At 40.2% G+C, this 27,422-nt stretch overlaps 1 protein-coding gene across 1 annotated transcript; it reads right to left on the reverse strand.

Annotated features, from left to right (window-relative positions):
• Positions 1–595: 595 nt before the first annotated feature.
• LOC148443264 (pulmonary surfactant-associated protein D-like) lies at positions 596–24,465 on the reverse strand. Its single transcript, XM_088463061.1, has 4 exons — positions 24,285–24,465; positions 23,660–23,767; positions 21,848–21,931; positions 596–978 (listed from the first exon to the last, which is right to left on the reverse strand). Exons 1-4 carry the CDS (start codon positions 24,463–24,465, stop codon positions 596–598), a joined length of 756 nt encoding a protein of 251 aa, XP_088319187.1.
• Positions 24,466–27,422: the final 2,957 nt, after the last annotated feature.

The raw sequence follows: 27,422 nt of genomic DNA on the forward strand, positions 1-27,422 counted from the left end.
TAGCTCAGTTGGCATCCCATATGACCACTACAGTTAAGTGGGTAATGTGAATTTAATCCATAGTCAATAAACCTTTGGATATCTGTTTTCTTAAAACAGATATCATATTTTACTTGATTCAAAAGTTATAAACCTAAAATTATCAGTTAATCATACATCTTTTTTTGCCCTTGCCCTTTACATTTACTGTACTTTAGGTGAACCACTTTATGTGTATTTGTCTTGTCTGTTTATTTGTCTAACATTTACCCACATTTGTATCTACTGTAGGTGATTGGCTTGTGCTTAATCACTAATAGCCACTGTTTAACCTTTACCCAACCATATTTTTGGAATTCCAAACAGTAGTGCACACTTTAAGGTGCCATATAAATAGATGATGATGATGACGATAATAAAAATACCACGGTTTGCTTCAAACTTTTGATTTAATGTAACAGAATAACAACAAGTGCTTTGATTGAAAATATGATCTTGATGAGATAACAATATCTGAATTTGTGAATTGTAAGTAGGGAAATAGAAATAAATTGAAACACACCATTAATTAAATATATATTTTTAAAGAGTGCAGAGCTTATTGTAGCTTTTCTAATTAATTAAACTCACAAATGATAAGACGTTTTGCATCACATTTCGTATCATTCCATTTTCCAGTTTCATACATGTCTACACATTCCTCCACTCCTTTGTAATTATTGGGTTCATTTGTTGCCCAGTTTGAGTAGGAAATTCTTTCACCACTTAAATATCTAAAAGTGCCCTCTGTTTGTTTATCATTTATACCGAGAAATGCATGAACCCCATACTGTGAGCGTATGGAAAACACAGCTTGGTTCTCAGCAGCATTCCTTGGTGATGCCAGCTGACCTCCTGCTTTAGCACAAACAATTTGTGCATCATTATAATTAGCTTGTTCACCATTTGAGACATAGATCTTTTCTCCAAATGCTGCTCCTTCTTTGAAAAAGGTAAAAGCTGAAATAAAAAAATTATAATAATTTATTGACTAATGATAAATATTTTCTCTAAAAACTTAAAAATTCTTAATATTATATATTATATTATAGACTATAAACTAGGAAACATTTTGAAAGGCTTGTCACAAAGAAGGGTAAATGTAAAGTATATTATTTAGGTAAGCATGCTTGTACATATCATAAAGCACAATCATCAGTGGCATCTTCTAAAAATGATTTATAAAGCAATTATTTTTCAATAATAAGTTCCCTGTTACTCAGTATTGCAAATGAGCAAATTTTTGCTCAATGGATGTAGAGTTAATTGGCAGAACTGCAGCGAAAAATATATAAAAAGGTAAGCATCACTTTTGCCCTTTACCAAGTTTTGTTGGGAGTAAAACAGAAACATTTTCAGTAATTTTTATTTTTTAAATATTTGTAATTTATGTCATTTAAATTTGAGACACTTAATTTCCAAATTTTTATTGTGCATATATTGTAGTTTTCTAAGCAGAAAAAAAAGTAGGCAGTTCAGATAATAACTAGAAATGAGCAGATCGGTTTCATATTGGCTAGCTGGCTCTCATGTGTTTTGTATATCCAATAAAATAAATCTGAACTAATCCTGTCAGGGAAATATGGATCAAAAGGGAAGTGAAACTGGTTGTGTAATGGTTGATTCTGCTGTGTTGCATAGACCTGTAAATTACTTTTTTATCTTTACCCCACCCTTTAGTCATGGTATTACGTACATGGTACAAGGACAAATGCTAAATCTCCAATCTAAGTTTGAACTACAAGAGTATTGTTGGAGAGGCCATGAACAGTAGAAATGATCGATAATGTCTCTCTTTTGACATGTGAACCTTGTATGACCAAATATGTAGTCCACCATATCTAATTTATAAATAGTTGTGTGTTCAGCATGTAAGCCATTAGTCATATTAGGAAATGACGTGTAATTAGTTATGCTTACATCTGTTACCATATGTGGAATGGAACCTGCCAATTTAAGACTGAAAAAGACCTGTGCAAACGGTCTGCTTTTGTTCTGACTTTAAGAGCAAAGGACACCCATACATGTATGTATTAAAATAAATTGTTATGCTGTTTTCATCTGATCTGTAATTATTTAATCATTAAGTTTATTGCTACATAATTTGGTGTTTACGCCCAGTTCCGTAACCACCAGAAGGGACATAATAACCTTCCCTGGTGTGTGTTACCACCTAAGTCAGAAAGGAGCAAGCTCCTCGACCTGTGAAGAAAAGAAGACATTGTGGGTACTGTTCATCTTGTTTTCACCTGTCATGATGAACCCACTTGCTGAAAATCAGGGACATGAACTGAGAGCGAAGAACTCTATCCTAGCCATTCATAAGGCCATTGCCAGAGTTAATAATAAAACTGATTATTGGGTGTGCACACATTTGCCTATGAACACTAAATCAGGAATATCTATAGTAGCAGTTCCTGTAACTTAGGAAGAAGCCATGAAATTTGATTGGGAATATTGGATGACAAATTTCTTAATGACTAATCAAAGTGAGAAGATTAGCCCAAAGGAATAGATAAACTCACCTCGCAATCACTGCCTATGATAATAGTGGTTGTTATTAATTTTCTGTCTATCCCCCATTACTGAGCATGGGTTGCTCCTGTTTATTAGAGTACATTAGTTTCATTACTATTGTTGGAGAAGTAAATGTTTTATTATTGATACACAGCATTTAGGGGTCTATTTACTAAGCAGTGTTAGGAGACAAAGTGAAAGGAGATAAGGTACCAGCCAATCAGCTCCTAACTGTCATTTTTCAAACACAGTTTGTGACATGGCAATCAGGAGCTGATTGGCTGGTACCTTATCTAATTTAATTTTGTCTCCTAACACTGCTTAGTAAATAGAGCCCTCTATGCAATGCCCCTAGTAGTAGTACCCCATTTAGTAGTGTCCCCAGTGGTAATGTCTCCATTTGTAGTGCCCCCAGTGGTAATTCTCCCATTAGTAGTGCCCCCAGTGGTAAATCCCCCATAATTAGTGCCCCCAGTAGCAATGCCTCTTGTAGTAATGTCTCCAGTAATAGTGCACATGGCACAAAAAGAAACAGTATCACACAATACTTACCACTGCCATCCAACAGGCTGTTCCACAGAACTATGACTCTCTCCCATAGTGCCCACTGCGGGAGCTGGAAGTCAGAGCTAGAGAGTGAACCCCAGCCTCTGGCTGCTGCTGTTGGGTAGGAGCTGGTCACCTGCTAGTCTCAAAATCTCAGCAGGCACCCAGCAACTCCCTGTGGGACAGGGATGACTGGCTGGGTAAGGTGGGCTGGAGGAGGTGGAACTGGTTCTGTCTCCAAATAGAACTGATGGAATGCAGTTACACCCCTTTCTGGCCAACTTTAACCCCTGCCTGTCTGTATCCTTGGAGACTTTTAATTAAACTGAAATGTTGGTAACTGGTGAGTGCCAGGTCCTGGATATATATATATATATATATATATATATATACAGTCAGGTCCATAAATATTGGGACATTGACAGAATTTTCATATTTTGGCCTCTATTCACCACCACAATGGCTTTGAAATGAAACAAACAAGATGTGCTTTAACTGCAGACTTACAGAATTAATTTGAGGGTAATTACAACCAAATCAGGTGAACGGTGTAGGAATTACAACAGTTTCTATATGTGCCTCCCACTTTTTAAGGGGCCAAAAGTAATGGGACTATCAACTCAAAAGCTATTTCATGGACAGGTGTGGGCTATTCCTTCATTATTTCATTATCAATTAAGCAGGTAAAAAGTCTGGAGTTGATTCTAGGTGTGACATTTGCATTTGGAATCAGTTGCTGTCGACTCTCAATATGAGATCCAAAGAGCTGTCACTATCAGTGAAGCAAGCCATCATTAGGCTGAACCCATCAGAGAGATAGCAAAAACATTAGGTGTGGCCAAATCAACTGTTTGGAACATTATTAAAAAGAAAGAACGCACCGGAGATCTCAGCAACACCAAAAGACCCGGAAGACCACAGAAAACAACTGTTGTGGTTGACAGAAGAATTATTTCCTTGGTGAAGAAAAACCCCTTCACAACAGTTGGCCAAATCAAGAGCACTCTCCAGGAGGTAGGTGTATATGTGTCAAAGTAAACAATCAGGAGAAGACTTCACATGACTGAATATAGAGGGTTCACCACAAGATGTAAACCATTGGCGAGCCACAAAAACAGACCAGATTAGAGTTTGCCAAACAACATCTAAAAAAACCATTACAGTTCTGGAACAACATCCTATGGATAGATGAGACAAAGATCAACTTGTACCAGAGTGATGGGAAGAGAAGAGTATGGAGAAGGAAAAGAACTGCTCATGATCCAAAACATACCACCTCATCAGTGAAGCATGGTGGTGGTAGTGTCATGGCGTGGGCATGTATGGCTGCCAATGGAACTGGTTCCCTTGTATTTATTGATGATGTGACTGCTGACAAAAGCAGCAGAATGAATTCTGAAGTGTTTCGGGCAATATTATATGCTCATATTCAGTCAAATGCTTCAGAACTCATTGGACGGCGCTTCACAGTGCAGATGGACAAAGACTTTTGCATACTTCAAAACCAACCAAAGAGTTTTTTAAGAGTAAAAAGTAGAATGTTATGCAATGGCCAAGTCAATCCCCTGACCTGAATCCGACTGAGCATGCATTTCTCTTGATGAAGACAAAACTGAAGGGAAAATGCCCCAAGAACAATCAGGAACTGAAGACATTTGCAGTAGAGGCCTGGCAGAGCATCACCAGGTATGAAACCCAGCGTCTGGTGATGTCTATGCATTCCAGATTTCAGGTTGTAATTGCCTGCAAAGGATTTGCAACAAAGTATTAAAAAGTGTAAGTTAGATTTAGGGTTGTTTAGTTTGTCCCATTACTTTTGGCCCTTATAATGTGGGAGGCACATATAGAAACCGTTGTAATTCCTACACCGTTTACCTGATTTGGATGTAATTGCCCTCAAATTAAATCTGAAAGTCTGCAGTTAAAGCACATCTTGTTTGTTTCATTTCAAAGCCATTGTGGTGGTGAATAGAGGCCAAAATCTGAAAATTCTGTCAATGTCCCAATATTTATGAACCTGACTGTATATATTAATGAAGATCCAAGAGGGGGAAATAGAGAGTTAACACTAGCAAAAAGAGAGACATACTGGATTTATATGTTAAACAACCTTTCTCCGGGGGGTTTAAATGAAGGGATAGATATAGTTTCTTTTCTTTGAGTGGTTATTGTATTAGCTGAACATTTTAAATGTACCAATGGAAACTGTGTGTGATAATATGGTTATTTCTGGTATGTGTAAACAAATCTTAGTAATATATTATTTTTGTAAAGTATTGTGTGTTAATGTAAAACTGTAGGATTCTTTTGGGAATTAATATGATAACAGATTAGCTGGACTAATATGATATTAACTAAAGTATAATAAAGGAGAATAATTTTTAATTGTTAGGTGGCCACATATTTATACACTTGTTATACATTACATAAGGGATTATTGAATATATATAATTAATAGGTAATATTTATGTAGGTGATAGTAGGTTTAGTAAAGATATGAGTAAGTACACGATTTAAATATTTATTTAAAGTAATGTATGTATAATAAAGGCACTTTGTTTAACACAAATAAAGTATAGTTAATATGGATTAAATAAAGATCAATGTATTATAAATATAATTTATTGGTATAAGCTATTATTATTTGAATGAAATTAAAAGTATTTATATGGTGTGATATTTAGAATCACTGTATATTGGGTTAATAGGCATTACAAAAGTAAAGATGTAGTTATGAAATATTTGTTATCAAATTCAAAGATGGCGTCCGTTTCCATGGAACCAGTATACAAAGGAGTAACAGTATTACGGAGCCGCATAAATCCAAAATGGTGCCTGTCCCCATAGCTACGGGACGCACACTGTACATTAGGTCAATAGGCATTATAAAAACAAATCGTTACAGCAAGGAATCATTTGTAATTAAAATTAAAAGATGGTGTCCGCGTATATGTGGCTAATATTTAAATGGCTTACAGCATTGTGGAGTCTCAGAAATCCAAAATGTTGTCTGTCCCCCTTAGCAACGAGATGCTTGGTGATCATGAGAGATCGAGGATTAATTAAACACTGCGGTAGGCTTGTGGGTCTCAGTGCACTTAGCCGATAGAGTGTGGAGAGGTAAAGTGCCATTTGAGAGTGGTATTAAAGCTGATATGTGGAGTTGATGGAGTAGGACCGAGTCCGCATATGAGGAGTGACGTCACTGCGTTGCAGCGTCTGTTACCATGTCAACAGTGTACGGGGCGGTTATAGTAGGTTGGAGCCACGCGTGACAAGGATTGTCACTGTGAGGTCCGACGTATATGAATGTTAGCCGGAGGTGGGAACCATGACAATGGCAACACAGATCAGAAGTAGGTCTATCACATGGGCACATTTAACCAATGGAGAGAGAAGGGAAAAAAAAAAAAAACACAGATCAGAATTAGGTCTATCACATGGGCACATTTAACCAATGGAGGGAGAAGGGAAAAAAAGAAACAGATCAGAAGTAGGTCTATCACATGGGCACATTTAACCAATGGAGAGAAGGAAAAAAAAAATAAAACACAGATCAGAAGTAGGTCTATCACATGGGCACATTTAACCAATGGAGAAAAAAACTACAAAATCAAGATGGATGCTGGGACTTTTTAAAATTTTTATCAATTAGATGATTCCAAACGAATAAAAAGGTTTATGATATTATAAACCAAGCGGTTTGTTGATAATGTGAATTTCCAACAAGGCTTTATTATTAAGATTAATGTACTTTAAGAAATTAAAAGGTTTTTTAAGGTTGCACTGAGTCACCAATGAAATCTAGGAGGAAGTGATGACATAGTTGCTAGAGGTTAAAAAGGAGGTTTGAATGAGAAAGGTTAGTGTAGCAGTTGGATTCTGAAGCATAAGCATCTACCCAGTAAGTAATAAATTCCCAAAGGAATCTTGCTGTTATTTTTATATAATATACTTGTAAAATTTATGTACTTTGTTTAATAATATTTTTGTCATTCTGTTATGGTGATTAATGTTTGTCTCTTTAAAATGGGATTAAGTGTATATTTGGATAAAAATTATAAGTAATATATGAAGATGTACTGATTTTAGTGATACAATTGGTTAAGGTGATAAGATATATGATATATACAAAAATTGCATTTGATAATATAAAATCACTACATAATGATAAACAAGGATATTTATTTTTAAAAAGTATATAAAAATTGTATTATGTAAAATGTATTATGTAAATTAAGGGAAATTTATATTCTAATAAGGCTGAGGAAATGAGCCAATACATTATGGTGAGCCTTGATTATGTGGCCTATTATTGAAACATTTGTTTTAATATTAAATAGGTTGAACGGTTTTGGTTCAATAAATTGTCCACCAGATGGTCTGACATAAACTACGGGTACCGTTTTTTAGACACCAAGTATGAGGTATGTAATGTAGATATATGAGACCAGAAAGTTGTTTTTAAAAAAATGTATGATAAAAATATTATTATTGAATATTAAATAGGTCTTACAGTTTCTGATCCAAAGAATTGCCTAATTTTGGGTATACATTAAGTACATGTGTAGCATCAATATTGAGGTATGTAATTTTGAAAGAGATGTATTTGAATATTACCATTGTTTTGAGTTCAATTCATTACCAGTGACACCTAGTATATATATTATATATCATATATTTTAGATCTACCCATGAAGAAGTCTAATAAAGAGACAAAACACGTAGGGTTTTAATGAAAGGTGGACACTACATTTAAACATCTGCTGATCGAAAGGTGTATGATATCCCTTTCCTAAGATTGGAAGGCTGTGCATTACCAAATTGTGTAAGATTGTCCATCTAGCATACTGTTAAATTTTAATAAAGAATTATTTTACTTTCTATTTTTCAAATTTTTACTAACGTTGGCCTTGGGCCTGTGTTTGGGTGTCTTTGTACGAGGGTATCTTTTTTAGAACCTCGAGGAGGACTTAATGCGAACTCATAGTTTGGACTAATTGATCAAAATTGAGAACGAGTAGGAGTAACGGTGAAGTTGTCTCTTCAAAAGAAAAAGAAGACGTATAAGCCTTTGGAGAGATTGTATTGTGTTTTACAAATTTTTAAATAAATTGTGTTGCAATTTAGCACCCCATCAGTAATCCAATTGCTGACTGTATATATATATATATATATATTTATTTTTTTTTAAGTGAACTTGGTATACAGCGACAACAGTGCTTAAATGTAGAAATGTAGATACATAATAAAACACTAATTCATTATGTTAACAATAACAAATAAATCAATAAATAAATATATACAGTATCCCAGTATAATAAATAAATTTAGGAAATACTGTCAGTGCAGTTGGTGAGTTTATATAAGTTTGTATATACTGCACTGACAGTATTTCGTAAACTTTATTTATTATACTGGGACACTGTATTATATTTCTTTATTGATTTATTTGTTATTGTTACATAATAAAACACTAATTCATTATATTATCTACATTTAAGCACTGTTGTCGCCATATACCAAGTTCACTTCAAAATACCCTTCTACCTAATAGCAGATCACCACTGCCATTTATACCTCTTGTGTTAGCTGACACCCAGAACCAGATGGGAAAATGCGATTAGTCATTACCAAGGTTATATTATTATATAAATAAAATCCAGTTGGCGCTTATTTATCCTTCACTTGTATGTATGTATATATATATATATATATATATATCTATATATATATATATATATATATCATCAAAGACCACTAAGCAGGGATTTTTCTAAATAAGATTCCTAAAGGTATGAAAATGGCTTAAATATTTCCTCCTCCTATGCAATGTCCTGACTGATTCTGCAATTCTCATTGCAAACCCAAGGATCTAGAAAGATGAATTTCAGTGAGTATATTCATTCCATAAAGTAAGCATCCACTATGCAGGGATTTTTTCAGATTGAACCCTTAAAAGGGGTGAAAAGTGGTAAAATGTTTCCTCTCGGCCATGCCGATTGGGTAAAAGAGCAACATGTCCCAAATACTGCGGGACTATAAGCTTATTGTCTGGGTCGAGTGGTGGCTTCAAAGGTGGGGCTGTAGTGCTGTCCAATATTCAAAGAGGGAAGCCAAACCAAGTGTCAGTGATGTTTGGCAGCAGTTGGGGTAACAGTTGGTGTGGCTCCCTATATTTCAATATTTTTCTGCACTGCAGCCCTTCCTCTGGAGTCTCCACTGCTAAGGACTAAATACTAAGGTTTTTCCATGTGGATACTTCACTTGCTTTGTATTTGTAGTTTTAATTTTCTCAAACATTGCAAATTAGTTTGTGGAGAGATTGTTCCTTACACCATTGTCCACATAACAAAAGATGGAGCCTACCTCAGCTAATGGCTATGGACAGGGCCGGACTGACCATTGGGCACTTCTGGCAAATGCCAGAAGGGCCGATGGTCAAGTGGGCTGTTTTGGCCATCCGTTTGGATGCCATACAAAATGTATTTCCCAAAATGGCCACCACCTAAAAGAAGATCTTTATTTCACATTAAGAACAGTAATGATACTAGAGATCACACTAGTCCTCTAGTGTCCACTGCCCATGTTCTGCCAGAGGACCAGCATGATGCCGCCCCTGCCTGCTTTGTGTGGAGAACTGGAAGTGCCAAAGAGGAGCAGTAGCGCAGGAGGAGACCCAATGTGACAGCTGCATCTCCTGGACCCTGAAGTGTAGAAGAGAGGGGGCACTACCAAACACTATCAGGTAAGTGTGAGCTACCCTAATGACAAGCAGCTTTACAAGTATAATCACTGTATCACCCCCTCAGTATCCCAGGCTTCATTCTACCTGTAACTCCCAATCAGTGTCCCAGCCCCCACCCACTCTGTAACCCCCAATTAGTGTCCCAGCCCCTGTCTCCCTGTAACCTCCCCTGCAGTGTCCCATCCCCCACCCTCATTATAACCCTCAATCAGTGTCCCAGCCCCCACCCTCCCTGTAACCCCAATCAGTGTCCCAGGCCCCACCCTCCCTGTTACCCCCAACAGAGTGTCCCAGCTCCCACCCTCAAAGTAACCACCAATCAGTGTTCCTGCCCCCACCCTACTTCTAACCCCAAATCAGTGTCTCAGCCCCCAAACTCTCTTTAACCACCCTCAGTGCCCCAGCCCTCAGTTTTCCTGTATCTCCCCTCCAACCCTACCTGTAACATACAATCAGTGTCCCAACCCCCACCCTCCATGTAACCCTCAAACAGTGACCCAGCCCTTACCCACCCTGTATCTCCCCCTCAGTGTCCCAGCACCCATTCTCCCTGTAACTACCCACAGTGTCCCAGCCCTCACCTTCACTGTAACTCCCTTCAGTGTCCCCATCATCACCCTCCATTTAACCCCCAGTGTCCAAACCCCAACCCTCCCTGTAACCACCAATCAGTGTCCCAGCCCCCACCCTCCCTTTAATCCCCCTCAGTGTCCCAGCCCTCACCTTCACTGTAACTCCCTTCAGTGTACCCATCATTACCCTCCCTTTAACCCCCAGTGTCTCAGCCCCTATCCTCCCTGTAACCCCGAATCAGTGTCCCAGACCTCACTCACCCTGTAACCCTAAATTGGTGTCCTAGCTCTCACCATCCCTGTATCACCCCTCAGTGTCCCAGCCCTCAGCCTCACTGTAACTCTCTTCAGTGTCCCCATCATCACCCTCCCTTTAACCCACCAGGTCCCAGACTCCTCCCTCCCTGTAACCCCCAATCAGTGCCACAGCCCCCACCCACCCTGTAACCCTCAATCAGTTTCCCGGCCATCACCCTCCCTGTATCTCCCCTCAGTGTCCCTGACCTCACCCTCACTGTAACACCCCTCAGTGTCCCAGCCCTCACATTTCCTGTATCTCCCCCTCAATGTCTCCATCTCTCACCCTCCCTTTAACCCCCAATGAGTGTCCCATCCCTCACCCTCCCTGTAACCCCCAATCAGTGTCCCATCCCTCAACCTCCCTGTAAACCCCTCAGTGTCCCAGCCTGCACCTTTCCTGTATCTCCCCCTTGTGGCGCTGCTCTCACCCTCACTGTAACTTCATTCAGTGTCCCCATCATCACCCTCCCTTTAACCCCCTCAGAATCCCAGCCCTCACCTTTCCTGTATCTCCCTCTGTGTCCCCGTCCTCACCCTTCCTTTAACCCCCAATCAGTGTCCCAGCCATTACCCTCCCTGTAACCTCCAATCAGTGTCCCTTCCCTCACCCTCCCTTTAACCCCCCTCAGTGTCCCAGCCCCAACCTTTCCTGTATCTCCCCCTCAGTGTCCCCATATTTACCCACCCTTTAACCCCTATTTAGTGTCCCAGACCCCCTCCCTGTAACCCCGAATCAGTGTCTCTTCCCTCATCCTCCTTGTAATCCCCCTCAGTGTCACAGCCCCCACCATCACTGTGTCCCCCCTCAGTGTCCCTGCCCTCACCTTCACTGTAACTCCCTTCAGTGTCCCTGTCATCACCCTCCCTTTAACCACATTAAGAATCCCAGCCCCCACCCTCCCTGTAACCCCCAATCAGTGTCCCAGCCCTCACCCTCCCTGTAACCACAAATCAGTGTCCAAGTCATCACCCCCTGTAACCCCCCTCAGTGTCCCAGCCCCCACCCTCCCTGTAACCCTGAATCAGTGTCCCAGGCCCCACCCAACCTGTTACCCCAATCAGTGTCCCTGCCCTCACTCTCCCTGTATCTCCTCCTCAGTGTCCCAGACCTTACCCTCCCTGTAACTCCCTTCAGTGTCTTCATCCTTACCCTCCCTTTAACCCTCATCAGTGTCCCCATCCCCACTCTCCCTATAACCCTCAATCAGTGTCCCTGCCCTCACCCTCCCTGTAGCTCCATTCAGTGTCCCAGCCCTCACCCTCCCTGTAAATCCCCCTCAGTGATCCAGCCCCCACCCTCCCTATACCCCCTCAGTGTCCCAGCCACCACTCTCCATATACCCCCCACATTGTCCCAGCCCCCACCCTTCCTTTACCCCCCTCAGTGTCCCGGCCCCCACCCTCCCTGTATCTCCAGAGTATCAGCCCCCACCCTCCCTGTAAACCCCAATCAGTTACCCAGCCCCACACTCCCTGTAAGCCCCAATCAATGTTCCAGCCCCCACCCTTCCTTTAACCCAATCAGTGTCCCAGCCCTCACCCTCACTGTAACCTTCCCTCAGTGTCCCAGCCCCCACCATTCCTGTATCTCCCTCTCAGTGTACCCATCCTCACCCTTCCTTTAACCCCAATCAGTGTCCCTGTCCTCACCCTCACTGTGACTCCCTTCATTGTCCCCATCATCACATTTCTTTTTACCCACATTTAGTGTCCCAGTCCCCACCCTTCCTGTAACCCCCAATCAGTGACCCAGCCCTCACCCTCCCTGTAACCCCCAATGAATGTTCCAGCCTCCATCCTCCCTGTAACCCCCCTCAGTATCACAACCCTCACCTTTCCTGTATCTCCCTCTCAGTGTCCCCATGCTCACCCCTCCTTTAACCCCCAGTGTCCCAGCCTTTACCATCCCTGTAATCCCCAATTCCCTTCCCTCCCTGTAACCTCCCCTCAATGTCCCAGCCCCCACCTTTCCTTTATCTCCCCATCAGTGTCCCCATAATCACCCACCCTTTAACTACCATTTAGTGTCCCAGACCCCCTCCCTGTAACCCCCAATCAGTGTCCCTTCCCTCATCCTCCCTGTAATCCCTGTCAGTGTCCCAGCTTCCAACCTCCCTGTATCTCCCCCTCAGTGTCCCTGCCATCACACTCACTGTAACTCCCTTCAATGTCCCTGTCATCACCCTCCCTTTATCCCCCATTTAGTGTCCTAGCCCCCACCCTCCCTGTAAACCCCAAACAGTATCCCAGCCCCCACCCTCCCTTTAACCACCAATCAGTATCGCAGGACTCACCCTTCCTGTAACCATAATCAGTGTCCCTTCCCTCATCCTCCCTGTAATCTCCCTCAGTGTCCCAGCCACCACCTTTCCTGTATTTCCCCCTCAGTGTCCCAGCCCCCACCCTCCCTGTAACACCCAATCATTGTCCCAGCCCCCACCCTCCCTGTAACCCCCAATCAGAGTCCCAGCCCCCACCCTCCCTGTAACCCCCAATCAGTGTCCCAGCCCTCACCCTCCCTGTAACCCCAAATCAGTGTCCCAGCCATCACCCCCCTGTAATGCCCCTCAGTGTCCCAGCTCCCACCCTCCCTGTAATCCCCAATCAGTGTCCCAGCCCCCACCCAACCTGTTACCCCCAATCAGTATCACAGACCTTACCCTCCCTGTAACTCCCTTCAGTGTCTTCTTCCTTACCCTCCCTGTAACCCCCAATTAGTGTCCCCATTCTCACTCTCCCTGTAACCTCCACTCAGGGTCCCTGCCTTCACCCTCCATGTAGCTCCATTCAGTGTCCCAGCCCTCACCCTCCCTGTAAATCCCCCCCAGTGATCCAGCCACCACCATCCATATACCCCCAGTGTCCCAGCCCCCACCCTTCCTGTATCCCCAATCAGTGTCCCAGTCACCACCCTCCCTGTAACCCCCATTCAGTGTTCCAGCCCCCGCCCTCCCTTTAACCCCCATTAGTGTCCCAGCCCTCACCCTCACTGTAACCTTCCCTCAGTTTTCCAGCCCTCACCTTTCTTGTATCTCCTCCTCAGTGTCCCTGCCCTCACTGTAACTCCCTTCAGTGTCACCATCATCACCCTCCTTTTTACCCCATTTAGTGTCCCAGCCCCCACCCTTCCTGTAACCCCCAATCAGTGTCCCAGCCCCCACCCTCCCTGTAACCCCCAATCAGTATCCCTGCCCTCACCCTCCCTGTATCTCCCCCTTAGTGTACCCGTCCTCACCCTCCCTGTAACACCCTTTCATTGTCCCCATCCTCCCCCTCCCTTTAACCCCCAGTCAGGGCACCACTGTTGGTTGTAATATGATGAAGGGGCACTAATGTGTGGCATAATTTGAGTTGGTGGTACTATTGTGTGGTCACGCACCTTCCCAGTGAGCCAACACCTATTTTTTTTTCGGTGCTCGCCTTTGGTGCACACCCTCCGTGCTTCTATTATGGGGAGTGGCACCAATGCTCTTTATGTACACAGGGCACCAAATTGAGTAGTATCAGATCTGCATTGGTATGCACAGATGTGTCCTTCTCTGTGTTCAGAACACCCTGCCCTAAAAAACCCTACAGTGATCACTATATAATCCTCTACAACTGCTAAACTAGTGCTTGGTCAATTGGGAAAATGCCTTCCCTTTTCTTTGGGTGTGATTTACACCAATGTGGTGCCAGCTTTACCTAACCGAACCAACCAAATACCAAGGGCTAAATATAATGGGGTGAGAGTTTAAAGATGTGAGAGTTTTCTCTCACATGTTCTAAACTCAGCCAATGTAGTAAAGTCACAGAATGTGCAAACTTGCATGTTTTTCAGACTCAAACAACTCTCAATATTTATGGGTCTATTTACTAAGCAGTGTTAGGAGACAAAGTGAAATGAGATAAGGTACCAGCCAATCAGCTCCTCCCTCCGTATTCACAGGCTGTGTTTGTAAAATGACAGTTGGGAGCTGATTGGCTGGTACCTTATCTTATTTCACTTTGTTTCCTATCACTGCTTAGTAAATAGACCCCTTAAACTCTCATCCAGATGTTTCCTGTTGTGAAAATACAACTTGGGGGCCATATTCAAGTAGCCTGCGAAAATGGGTTATCGTAGATAATTTATCGCCGATGACATCATTTTCGCCAGTTTCACTTATCACCATATTCAATTACAAAGACTTTTTGCAGGTGCGAAAAATCTGTGTAAAAAGATAAGTTTTCACCACTGTTTAGGTGGCGAAAAAAAGTGCAGAATTGGTGAATTGGGGTGCAGAATAACAAAAACTAGCCTGCGACCTTGGGAATGCCCCCCTAATGTAATCTGTGTCATGAAATTTTACAAAATTCCACAGGACACCCCAAAAAATTTGCGAAATATCCTTAGGAGGGGTTCCCATGTATGCGGCAGGTGTTTTCTAGAATGCGGGTGGGTGCACAGGTGCATTTTTGAAGAATTTTTAAAAATCATTTTAGGGACTTAAATGCACCCAATTTGATGGAACACGTTTTTTTGCAAAAAAAAGATAACTAAGTGCTATTCTTCATCACTTCTCCACAGGCGCATTTATGCACCTGCCACGGCTATTTATAAACCCTGACTACCTTCAGCAGGCCAAATCAGGGATATCCATAGTGATCCCCCATGTCAGACCATGATTTCCCGAAAATGTACAGGACATTTCGATACTTACCTTTCCACCGGGTCTCGTTTTCGCCAGATCCTAATTGAATACTGGGAAAAGCGGGAACGCGCCTGATACTTTATCCCAGTAAAAAACTGCGATGATGACAAAAAGTCCGACCTCTCACTTTTCGCCTCTAATTGAATATGGCCCTTAGTGTGAGATAAACTCTAACATTTTCTAAACTCTCACCCTATTACATTTGGCCCCAAATGTCTGACTGTGGCACATGTTTAAATCCCTTGCAGGATGTGCACAGTTGTGTGTGATTTAATACAGAGAATAATTTACACTTTTATGTTGTTCTAAAATTAACTATATGTGTAAGAGCATACACTAAGCAGTGGGAGGAGTCAGGAATATCAAGGGGAGGAGTCTGTGACAGGAACCAGATGCTGACACCTATGGGTCAATCCTATTAGGTGCGATGGGTGCGGTGTGCCGTTGCAACAGCTTTTAAAAGCCACCAACGGCACCGCAGCTCGCACCCTTCGCTACCCAAGCCAGGATTTGCATAATTGTGCTCAGAGCCCTATGTGGCTGCTAGCAATATTAGGCAAATCCGGGCTCTGTAAAGTGCGGCCACTGCCATGATGACTCGTGCCGGCGAGATCATCGCGGCTAATAGGACTGACCCCCAAGATGGGTCTGTGTGCTTTAAAATGCCAGGGCCTATTTTTAGTCCCAGTCCGGCCCTAGCTAGGGAGGTGCTTGAACTAATTCTGAGGCACATGATAGACATCTGGGAGCAGTTCTCCATCATGCCCCACAAAAGCAAGGGGTACAACCACACCAGCTCCACGGAATACCTGCTTGACATGTCCCAACCAACATTCCATTGTTCAAATGTGTTTCTTTTTTTATATCTTAATGCCAACAAAAACTGTTTGAAAAAAAAACAACTTAATTTATTTAATTGAAATATTATCACACTCCTACACACCAGAGGCATAAAATAACCTTAGTATATGAGTTAAGATAAGACGGTATAAAAGAACTTAAAATACGTAAGTTCTACCCGGGTGAGACATATATATATGTGTAAAACAAGCTTTTATATTCCAATGAGAAACGGAAAAACAGAGTACCAGCACACCACTTTCATTGCAAAATAGTAATCAGTTTAGTTGTATAAAAAGTATTCAAGTTCATCAAAGTATACATGTAACAATAACATTAACATCTAGCAGCAGCCAAAGAGATGTGCAAATAATGCATGAAAGCATAACAGTGTATACTTAGCAAAAGCCTGGTGACAATATGCTTTCCAAATAAGTGGCCCGACGGCCATTTTGGTGTTCTCACACCTTCATCATGGGCACAACTGTACTATAATGACAAGCCATATTTAAAGAGAAGTGGGAGCCAACCTGAAATTAAACAATCCTACTCACCTGCGACAGAGATCACCTCTGCAGCATGAGGTGCCGCGTCCCAGAAGTGTCCCTCCGGACTCAATCAGGAAACGCACATGACATGTGGCTGATGTCATTGTGCAATGAGACCAGCATCGCGCTGGGACCAGCGCCAGCGGAGGTCTCAGGCACAGAAGATGGTCACAGTTGCTAAGGCAACCAGAGTAAATATAAACATACACAAGGCAAAAAGACCATCATTACGGCCTTATATGTGCACCATATCATAAAATAAATTAAAGCTTATTGAAAATGACCCATGAAATACCTCTATATAGTAAATCACTTGAACAATCAAAAATTTGTATATATCATTGCTAAAAAGTCTGGCCGGCACCCAACTCACCCTTCATATTGCTAGTACAATGGTAAAAAAAGAAACAACAAAAGATAAAAAAAATTTATGAAATGCACTAAGAAACAATATCACCCACATAACATAAATATCTAAGGATAATGTTTAAACCCTAAGAAAATATTATAATCAACAGCCTTGGTGAAAGAAATATAAAAAAAATAAAAAATATTTCCCAAATTACCAAAAGAAGACCAAGACACCTCATGCTGTGAAAAATTAGAGAATTAAAAATTAGTTATATGACCACACGCAGCAGTGTACCCCTAAAAAAACAATAATATCTATTGAATTAAATCACTTATCAGAAGCATATTTTTACAGCAGCCCTCATAAAATAACTATTATTATAAGATCAATGTTAAACCACAAAAATACACAAAAAGAGTTTTCGTAATTTACCCCATCAGTCGTAGTGATTCAAATTTGTAAATAAATTCACACTCCCTTTGAAGTAAAAGTTTCCCCGATCTCCACCTCTTCTGGGGGGTTTTATCTTATCAAGTGGCATAAACCAAAAGCTTTGATATATGTCCCACATCATAGAAGTGTCTTGCCACTGGTGGTGTGCCCTGATCCACTTTTATGGATATTTTATTGATTGATGAGCGATGCATAGCAATTCGTTCTTTGAATATCCATGTGGGTTTCCCAATATATAATTTTTGCCAAGGACAGATGATTAAATAGACTACAGTTTTACTTTCACATGTCATCCGATTTTGTAAACTGTGTTGTAGTCCAGTAATTGGATGTCTAAACGTGTCTCAAGTTATAGGATATTGGCAGTTAACACAGCCACTACAATGAAATGCACCATTTTTGGTGCAAGACAATTCTCATTCAGTCCTCTAATACTTATATCTGCATTTGTCACCAGGTCTTAAAAGGTTGTTACTTCTCTTATATGCAAAAAAAGGATTATTCTGGCAAGATTCTTTAAATATAGGTTCTGTCCTAATGATGTGCCAGTGTTTGAGAATGGACTCCCTCATGTTGTGTGATGATATTGAATAAGTAGTGGGAAACAAAACACGGTTACAACTGGAATCTTCAAGTTTCGGTCTAAATAATGATTCTCTATCTATAGTTCAACAACATTGAATTGCATCATCAACCTCATAGCTGTCATATCCATGTTGAACAAAGTCTGCTACCATATTCTTAATTGCCTCTGGCAATTTGTCAGGATCTGATATTATCTGTGCCATTCTGATAAGCTGAGAAAAGAGTAAACTTTTTTTGAGGGGTTTAGGATAGAAGCTTTAAGCAATCAAAACAGTGTTCAAATCAGTTGGTTTCTTGAAAATATTTGCTTCAAAATTATTCAATTTATTTTATGCGGGTTGCTGGAGCATATGAACCATATGGTTCTGGTGATGTTATTTAACCACATAAAAAACTCATTAAGGGTATCCAAACTGCCTGTCCAAACAAAAAAAAACAAATCATATATGAATCTGGTGTACACAGCAATAAACTTAAAAAATAATCTGTTATTCAAAATGTAATGGCTTTCATATTCATACATGTATATATTGGCATAGCTAGGGTCCATATTAGACCCCATAGCTGTGCCTTGGAGTTTTAAACAAAAGGTATGTTCAAAAAGAAAATAGTTCTTGTGAAGAATTATGTCAATCAACAGTAACAAGAAGTCACTCGGGGGTCCTGTATAACTGGTACTCTCTAGAATAACCCTCCTAATAGCTGCCATACCTTCTTTGTGAGTAATATTGGTATAGAGACTGACTATATCAAGCATCACTAGAAAACACCCATTAGGTGGCAGCCCAAAAGATCTTAATTTTAATGAGAAGGTTGTAGTATCTTTCTGAATCCATGCAATATTTCTGACAACCAGTGGAGAAAAAAATTGACATATTGTGATAACATTTGATACAGAGACTTCCTGGAGGTAATAATTGGCCTACCAGGGGGCCTGATCATAGATTTATGAATTTTTGGTAAAATGTATAAGAGTGGAATAACCAGAAAATACAGTAAGGTTCCACTCTTATACAGTGAACAAAATATAGTCTTTACCTTACAATGCCCTGAGTGCCGCACCTCCAGATTGTCTATATATAGCAATGTATATGGAATTTCATTGTCTTTTTATAATTTATTAACCACCAGGAATGGGAGGACAAAGCAGGCTACCTGCAGAGGAAAAGGGATCAGTGAGATCCACGATGCCGGCATACAATGATGCATAAATGGATCAGTGAGATCCATCCATGCATCTGTGTTAAAAAATGAAAACAAGTAAAATTTTTTTTTTAAATGGCATGTCCCCCCTAAATCACAACCAGCCCTGGGCTTTTCACAGTTGGCCATGGTTGTGAAAATGGAGGGGACAAAGGACATTGGGGTCCCTTGTGTTTAGCACAAACAGCATTGGGCTCAGCTGAGACGGCCATGGTTTTGGATATACAGGGATATACAGGGAACAAAATGCATAGGGGGCCACTGTATTATCTATAGTCAGCACTGGACCCTTTCTAGTGGGGAAGTAATGCCACAGCCAGGGGAATCCTTTCACAGGGACATCTGGTCAAAGCATTACCCCTGACTGCTAGTCAACCTAGGCTGGGGATCCCTACAGAGGTCTTGACGACCCCAAAAGGTGCCCCATTCTCCAGGGGATCCCAGGCCTAGGTTCTTAGCCTGGGGCTATCTCCAGCACCCATGGGCGCTGGGTGCTGGGTTGATTGTGTATAAATGCGATGCAAATGAAAGAGTTAAGATATTGTCTTTTGCAGTAGAACTACAGGTCCCAGCAAGCCTCCCCCACATGCTGGAACTTGGAAAACCACAATTACCAGCAAGCAAGGCATCAAGGTCATGCTGGTACCTATAGTACCACTGTAAAAGAAATAATAAAATAAAAACATAACACAGATTGTTTTAATAATTTATTTTGATGCATCTTCTCCTGGGAGCAGCCACCTTTAAGCTCTTTTTTATGGCTGCCGCCACCTCCCCAGGGCTTTCAAAGTCTTCACCTGGCAGGCACCAACCCGTCAGGGCTTCCAACATATTCACCTGGTGGGCGCCAACCCTTCAGGACTTCCAGTGTCTTTGCTTAGCAGGCGCCAACCCGCCAGGGCTTCTGGTTTCTTCACCTGTGGGGTGGCAGCCAATTAGCTCTTTTGTGCTGCAGCCACCTTCCCAGGGCTTCTGATGTCCTCTTCACCTAGTAGGTGCCAGCCTTTGAGCTCTTTTTCATGGCCGGCGCCCACTAGGACTTTCGGAGACTTCTTTCTATTGGAGCTCTTCTCGCTCCCTCCCTTCCGTCAGACTGCCATGCTGTTGCCTTGCGCTGGCTTAAATAAGCCAACCGAGGGGGTGGGGTGAGACATCATGAGCCATGATTGGCTCATGGTGGCCATTTTTGATTTTCAAATATGGTGCTGAGGTGCCATTTTCTAAATGGGCACCACTACCGAACTCTGCGATGATGCCGCCAGCCATGATTGCCTCGCGGCGGCCATCTTTGCTTTTCAAAAATGGTGCTGAGGCATAATTTTTTAAATGGGTTCCGCTGCTGAACTCTGCAGAATGGCTGGCAGGGAATGGATAGTCTGCAATGCTGCCAAAACAAGACCGCTGCTGAGTCCCACTGCCAATGCCTGCACCAATGCATACTGCCACCGCACACACCACCACCAGGTCCCACCGCTAATGCCAGCACCGAACCAGGTCCCTACCGCCACTAACAAAATCTCCTAAGCTGGGTATCTGCTGCATCTAACTCTTGCTACCTATGCCAGGTCCCAGCCGCAGCTAACGCCCGCCACCTCGGCAGGGTTCCACTGCCACTAATACCCACAAAGGATAGCCATGTTTGTGCACCCAATTGAAGCCACAGTACACCCCCTGCTGGATGCCACCTACTGAAGCTGCACAACAAGTTGAAGCTCTCTATCTATAGAATAGGTCATTTGTGTGGTAATAGTTTAAATACTGTAACTTTCTGAATTACTTGAACCCCAAAAGGCCCTACACTGGAACAAGAGATACCTAATAAAACAAACCTTAAGTCTAAGTTCATCCTGTACCCTGACTTATACCTTCCCCAAAATCCCCAATAGACTAAAGCAGAAAAGTGGTCCACACTGAGAGTGGCAGAATAAACTGACAGTAGGAACTTTAGATTGTTCCAAAATCCTCATTTTTTATTTATTTTGCCCTGAATGCAGCACCGAGCGACAGTTCTATCCATCCACAGCAAATTTCAGCTCAGTACATCCAATAGCTTTTGAGGTGTAGTCCCTTAAACACCATGCTACCCTCTCTGGAATTCTCTATGGGAAAATTATTTTTTTTTATTCAGCCTTAATATATTTATATATACATACACTTGGCTGGCACTCATTGCAAAAGATAGAAGCAGGCATCAAGGTGGTATCACCAATAATTCAATGTTATTAACAACAACCCTGATTAAAAAGGAACCCAGACCTGTTTTGCATTTATTACTATTGCCACTATAATCCAGTGCTCAACCCCACCAATAATCACCAACTATGAAAAACTGATATTTAATTAATACTGTATACACATTAATGTGACATTATACATACTGTATGTCTATAAAAAATATATGCTATATTAAGTTTTCTTTGACAAATAGAAGGAAATAGAAGGAAATCATACAATATACAAAAATCAAACAAATGTTATTGTTGCATACGAACCATTCTTCTGCTGTGTTATCTTTGATTGCATTTTAGTTACTAGTCCATCCAAAGTTCTTACTTGTTTTAGAAGATATTCCAGTGCTGAGGAAAGAGTGCATTTTAATAGCTATGTGTCCAATAGTTAAAATATCAGTACAACATTCTACTGTATATATATGTATATGTATATATATATATATATATATAAAGATTCACTGCAGCACATTGCAAAAAAAAACAGCAGAAAGGCTTGAATATTACATGATAATAGAAATTCAGAGGTCTTTGTTGCATACATTTTCAAATATATGGTTAAGCGCCGGGCCACATCAAGACTCCTCCATACCGGCATCCCTAATGCTACATAATAAATGCACCCACTCTGGGTCATATACTGTAACTGCATACTGTTTTGCCACATGATAACAGCACATACATAAATATAATTAAGAGACAACTCACCTGGCTTTTTATTGCAGTGTGCTGGAGATAATTTTTTTTCCTTTTCTTTCCATGTAGCTCAGAGTAAACCCCTCCCTTTACCAGCAACTGTGAAAAACTATTAAGTTGATATGAGCAACCACTATTTTGAATTTATGTTCTGAGAGGATGGATGGGACAAGCATTCGGAGGGTGTGTGCTGGTTCCTGTAGTGCTATTTGGAGGTTTCTGGGGTACCTCCTAGGTGAGTTGACTCTCAGCTTAAATATATAAATGTTTGTGCTGTTATCATGTAGCAGAAAAGTATGCAATTATATGACCCAGAGTGGGTGCTATTATTATATAGCAATAGGGACACCGGTATAGAGGAGCCATGACGTGGCCCGGCGCTTAACCAGACTGTATATGTGCAAATGTATGCAACAAAGATCTCTGAATTTCTACTATCATGTAGTATTCAAGCCTTTCTGCAGTTTTTTTGCAGTGTGCTGGATGGAAACTTTTTTCCATTTTTTCCCTGTAATTCAGAGTAAATCCCCCCCTTTACAAGCACCTGTGAAAAAACATTAAGTTAATATGAGCAACCACTGTTTTGTAATGCTGTTTTGAGAGGCATGTATGGGACCAGCATTTGGAGAGTTTGTTGGTTCCTGGGGTACCTCCTAAGTGAGTTGACTCTCAGCCTAAATATATTTATGTTTGTGCTGTTATCATGTAGCACAACAGTATGCAATTATATGACCCAGAGTGGGTGCTATTATTATGTAGCAATAAGGTTATCAGTACAGAGGAGCCTTGACGTTGCTCGATGCTTAAACATACATGTGCAAATGTATACAACAAAAACCTCTGAATTTCTATTATCATGTGGTATTCTAGCCTTTTTTTTTTTTGCAGTGTGCTGGATGGAAACTTTTTTATTTTTTCCCCTGTAGTTTAGAGTAAACCCCTCCCTTTACAAGCACCTGTGAAAACCATTAAGTTGATATGAGCAACCACTATTTTGTATTGCTGTTTTGAGAGGCATGGATGGGACCAGCATTCGGAAGGTATGCTGGTTCCTGCAGTGCTATTTTCAGGTTTCTGGGGCACCTCCTATGTGAGTTGTCTCTCAGCTTAAATATATTTATATATGTGCTGTTACCATGTGGCACAACAGTATGCAATTATATGAACCAGAGTGGGTGCTATTATTATGTATGCAACAAAGACCTCTGAATTGCTATTATCATGTAGTATTCAAGCCTTTCTGCTAGTTTGTTTGCAGTGTGCTGGATGGAATTTTTTTTCCTTTTTTTTGCTATTTTAATAACAGTTAAAATTTGCTATATAATAAAGTTATAGAAACAATCTTATAACAGTTTACTAAAATATATATTTGTACTGTACCTGAAGCTCCACTGTCCCCTCTTTCCCCTTTTGGGCCTGTATGACCCTGTTCTCCTCTTGGCCCAGGAGGTCCATCAATTCCTGCTTTTCCAGCTGGACCTGGTAGTCCTGGAAAATAAATGTTAAAAATTATTGAATTATTTACTAAAGATACATACAGTATGGTGCTGATATATTGCTGAATATACTCCTGCACTGTCAGGAACCAAGCACATGATATGCAGAGTCGTACGCATTTTAGTTCGATATCTATTTGTAACTGAAGGGGTAAAATTGGGCTTCAATGTGGCATTCTCATGAAAGCAAGTTCAGTGCGGTCTCAGCAGAGTTGGCTAGAAAATTAAATACACATTGTTTTCAGACATTCGGATATTTTGATCCAGTATACGGCTGGGCAAGTGCACACTGAGGATGATGGGTATCAAACAAAGCTGGATAGTAGTGTTCAGCTCACAATGATGTGTATAATAAAACTTTGCAATATGCATTTAGTTACATTCATCCAATATGGGAACAATTACGTCCGATTTACATTTAACCCTGAATCAGCCCCTAAATGTACATCTCAAAAAAAAAAGAATTTAAGTTGGAAAAAATACATTATGGTGCCATTGTGATATTTTACCTTGTTCTCCTTTTTCTCCTTTAAGCCCATTTTTACCATCTATGCCTGGTAGACCATCCTTTCCAGGAGCACCACATGTAATGATGGAGTAGGCATTATTATCTGGGTCACTACATATCTGGGTATCAGATAACACCATGGGCACACTCAGCAGGACACAGAGAGCCTGAAGAGCTTGCATTTTCCAAATATAGGAAGTCTACAGAATATGAAGAAGGAACATCTTTCATTAGAGCTAATGTAAAAATTTATCTCCACTGCTACAGATGGAACAAATTAACATTTTTGAATGGAAGCTGTCCAATTGTTTTGTTTGAGTGAATACATTCTTAAAACTCAAACTACTGGTTAAAATAAATTGTTTAAAAAGATAATTTAAAGATTTAAACAGTTGATCGAGTAGAATTAACCAATTTTGCTTCAAGTACACTTTGAGCATAAATTTTGTAGCAATAATTAAAGCTTTGAGCACTTTCTGCTTTAGCTTTCAAATTTGAGTGCAGTGAATTCCAAAACATAGTGAATTGCTTAACTTAGATTTTGTAATTAAAATCTTCTCTCAGATTGACTCCACACAGGTTCATATACTGTACATGCCATTCAGATTTGAAGTAATCCACAGTAAAATTACTAAAATACAACACAATATACACATACTGTATAAATGTGTTTGTGTATGTATATATACAGTATATACAGTATATTATTCTAGTGCCCAACACAACCACTAGATTGCAAGAAGGGTCATCTCCCTTCTGTTTTGTCTACCTATGTATTTTGAAACCCTGTATTTGCAGTATGTACAGTATGTAATTTATGTTATCTGTACTATTTTGTACTTGGGCAGCATGTATTTGTTACCTATTTGAATGGTATTGCTGAACTTTTGTTGCACCTTTATAAATACAATTATTTGATTTGTGTGAATGCAACTTTAATATTTGTAGATGGGATACAATGTCCATAAAATGATAGAAAGACTAGAGATACTTTAGAGAGAAAGGTTAGATGGACATTGACAAACAAATTAACTAATAGCCATCTGAAACTTACCGTTGAGATAAGTAGAGTTCTGGAAAAAAAATTGCTGTAGAATTATAAAATACAGTACACATCTTTATATACTAATAATTTGTTTCCTTATTTGCATACTTTGTATGGGTGAAACCCAGATATTTATAGATGGGATATAATCTACTAACAGTGATAGAGTAAATATGTTTAGGTAAATGAACTAACCAACCAATAATAGCCAAAACAAATACAGTTTTCTAGCTCTATTATTTTGTGTCACATATTGAGTTATGTATTTACCAGCTGAATTAAAAATTGATAAAACATTTTTAACTGAAATATAAGTACAGTACTACTTTATATGTACAGTACATATAAAGTAGGGATTATATATACTTCTTGCGGTCCTTTTTCCTTTTTGTCTGATCTTTCTGTACTAGCTGGTCACTAAGGAGAATGTTTGACTAACCGCTCCACTCATATTGTTTTATAGTCACTAAGAAACTAGGCACATCAATTTTCAAGCACGATCCAATGCCTATCCAAGGTGGACACTTGCCTATAACAGATCCTAATGAAGATACAGTACTGTAGAAATGAAAGTAATCATTTCTTTAGTAATTGATAGACTCCAGGCTTCCTTGTGCTACATAAAGCAGCTTATAATTATTTAATTACTTAAGTTATTTATATAGTAATATACAACAGCACAATGGGTGTGTCTGAATATTAGATTAAAAATCACAAATATGCCAAACTAAAATATTTTGAGTATTTAATAAGACAGCAATATGTAAAAAACAGTATATAAAAAATATCTCTGAAAAAAAGATACTGTTTCAGCCAAAAATTGTAGCTATTTGTGCAAAGTCCCTTGTATACTAAAATAGTGTATCAAAAGAAAGTAGTGACTATAAGCACAAAGTCTCTTGTATACATAATTGTTATAATTGGACAAAAGTGCCCAGTGAGAATCCAGCTTATAATGAGATGATAACAGCTTTTTATTGTCTCTTTGCAAATCCACTCCTGAAAATCCTCTATTACTCTGAATGTCTTGTGATATTTAATAAATCCACTGTGAGTACAAGTATATTGTTGGAGTGCGGATCTAACTATGTATGTCCGGCATAGGGAGAAGTTGAAATGCATGGTGTGATATCCAGTGACGCATTTCTGGAGCGTCACACGTGATGGCACACTTCTGGTTACGGACTTAGCTGCAAAAAACAATTTCCAGTGTGTCAATCACTCAATTAGTCGGGGTATATATAGGAGCCAGTGCAGCACAACCTCATGCTTCTGAAGAAGGACCACCAAGGGTCTGAAATTCTTTAAGCTGAGGTATTTTTTGGGGATCATCAGAGGTGGAGCGATATCCTTTTGTGATTGGAGCAACAGGTTTCCAGGACTTGGGAACTCCAACTTCCAAATTACCATCTTAAAGGGTTACCTTTGCCACTGGACAGACCGTTATCCCTAAAAACTTCACTATGGATATGGTGATATATGCATGTTTTAATTTATCAAATGTGAGTGCAATGTAGAAATAAATATGTTCTTTTAATTTGAAACAATATTGCACTATTTGTTTACTATTTTTAATTTCATTTGAGATCCTAATTGTTTGCTAGAAATCAGAAGAAATATTAGAGACACTTGGGAGAAAATCTTCTATAAAGGATACACCTTAGACATGGTGATATATGCAAGCTTTGATATTATCAACAGTGAGCTCAATAGTGGAATAAAATAATATATTTATCCCATGATAGTATTACACTATATTTGTTTGTTTTGTTTTTTCATTTTTTCTGAGAAATAATGTCTTCGGAGGAGTGAAATTAAGGATACACAAACCTCGTTAATTAATCTAAAAGTGGAAAAAAGAAAATTTGTGTAAGAGACTATAAGATCACAAAAACTTTGGGAACCACTTGCTTATGCACCAGTGTGGAACACTATTTTTTTGTTGTGGTTATTATTTCAGTGTGGTGAAGGCTCTATTTTGTGTTACACAGGCAGCTGGGCACTTTATGTGTGTGCATTTCTGATCTATTGTGTGTTGCAATTGTCTAGTTCTCTAAACTTTTGATCTGTGTTGCTGCAATCATGTTCTCCTAT

This window comes from Taudactylus pleione, unplaced genomic scaffold (assembly GCF_031769625.1).
Source record: "Taudactylus pleione unplaced genomic scaffold, aTauple2 ptg001314l, whole genome shotgun sequence".
Lineage (NCBI taxonomy): Eukaryota > Metazoa > Chordata > Amphibia > Anura > Myobatrachidae > Taudactylus > Taudactylus pleione.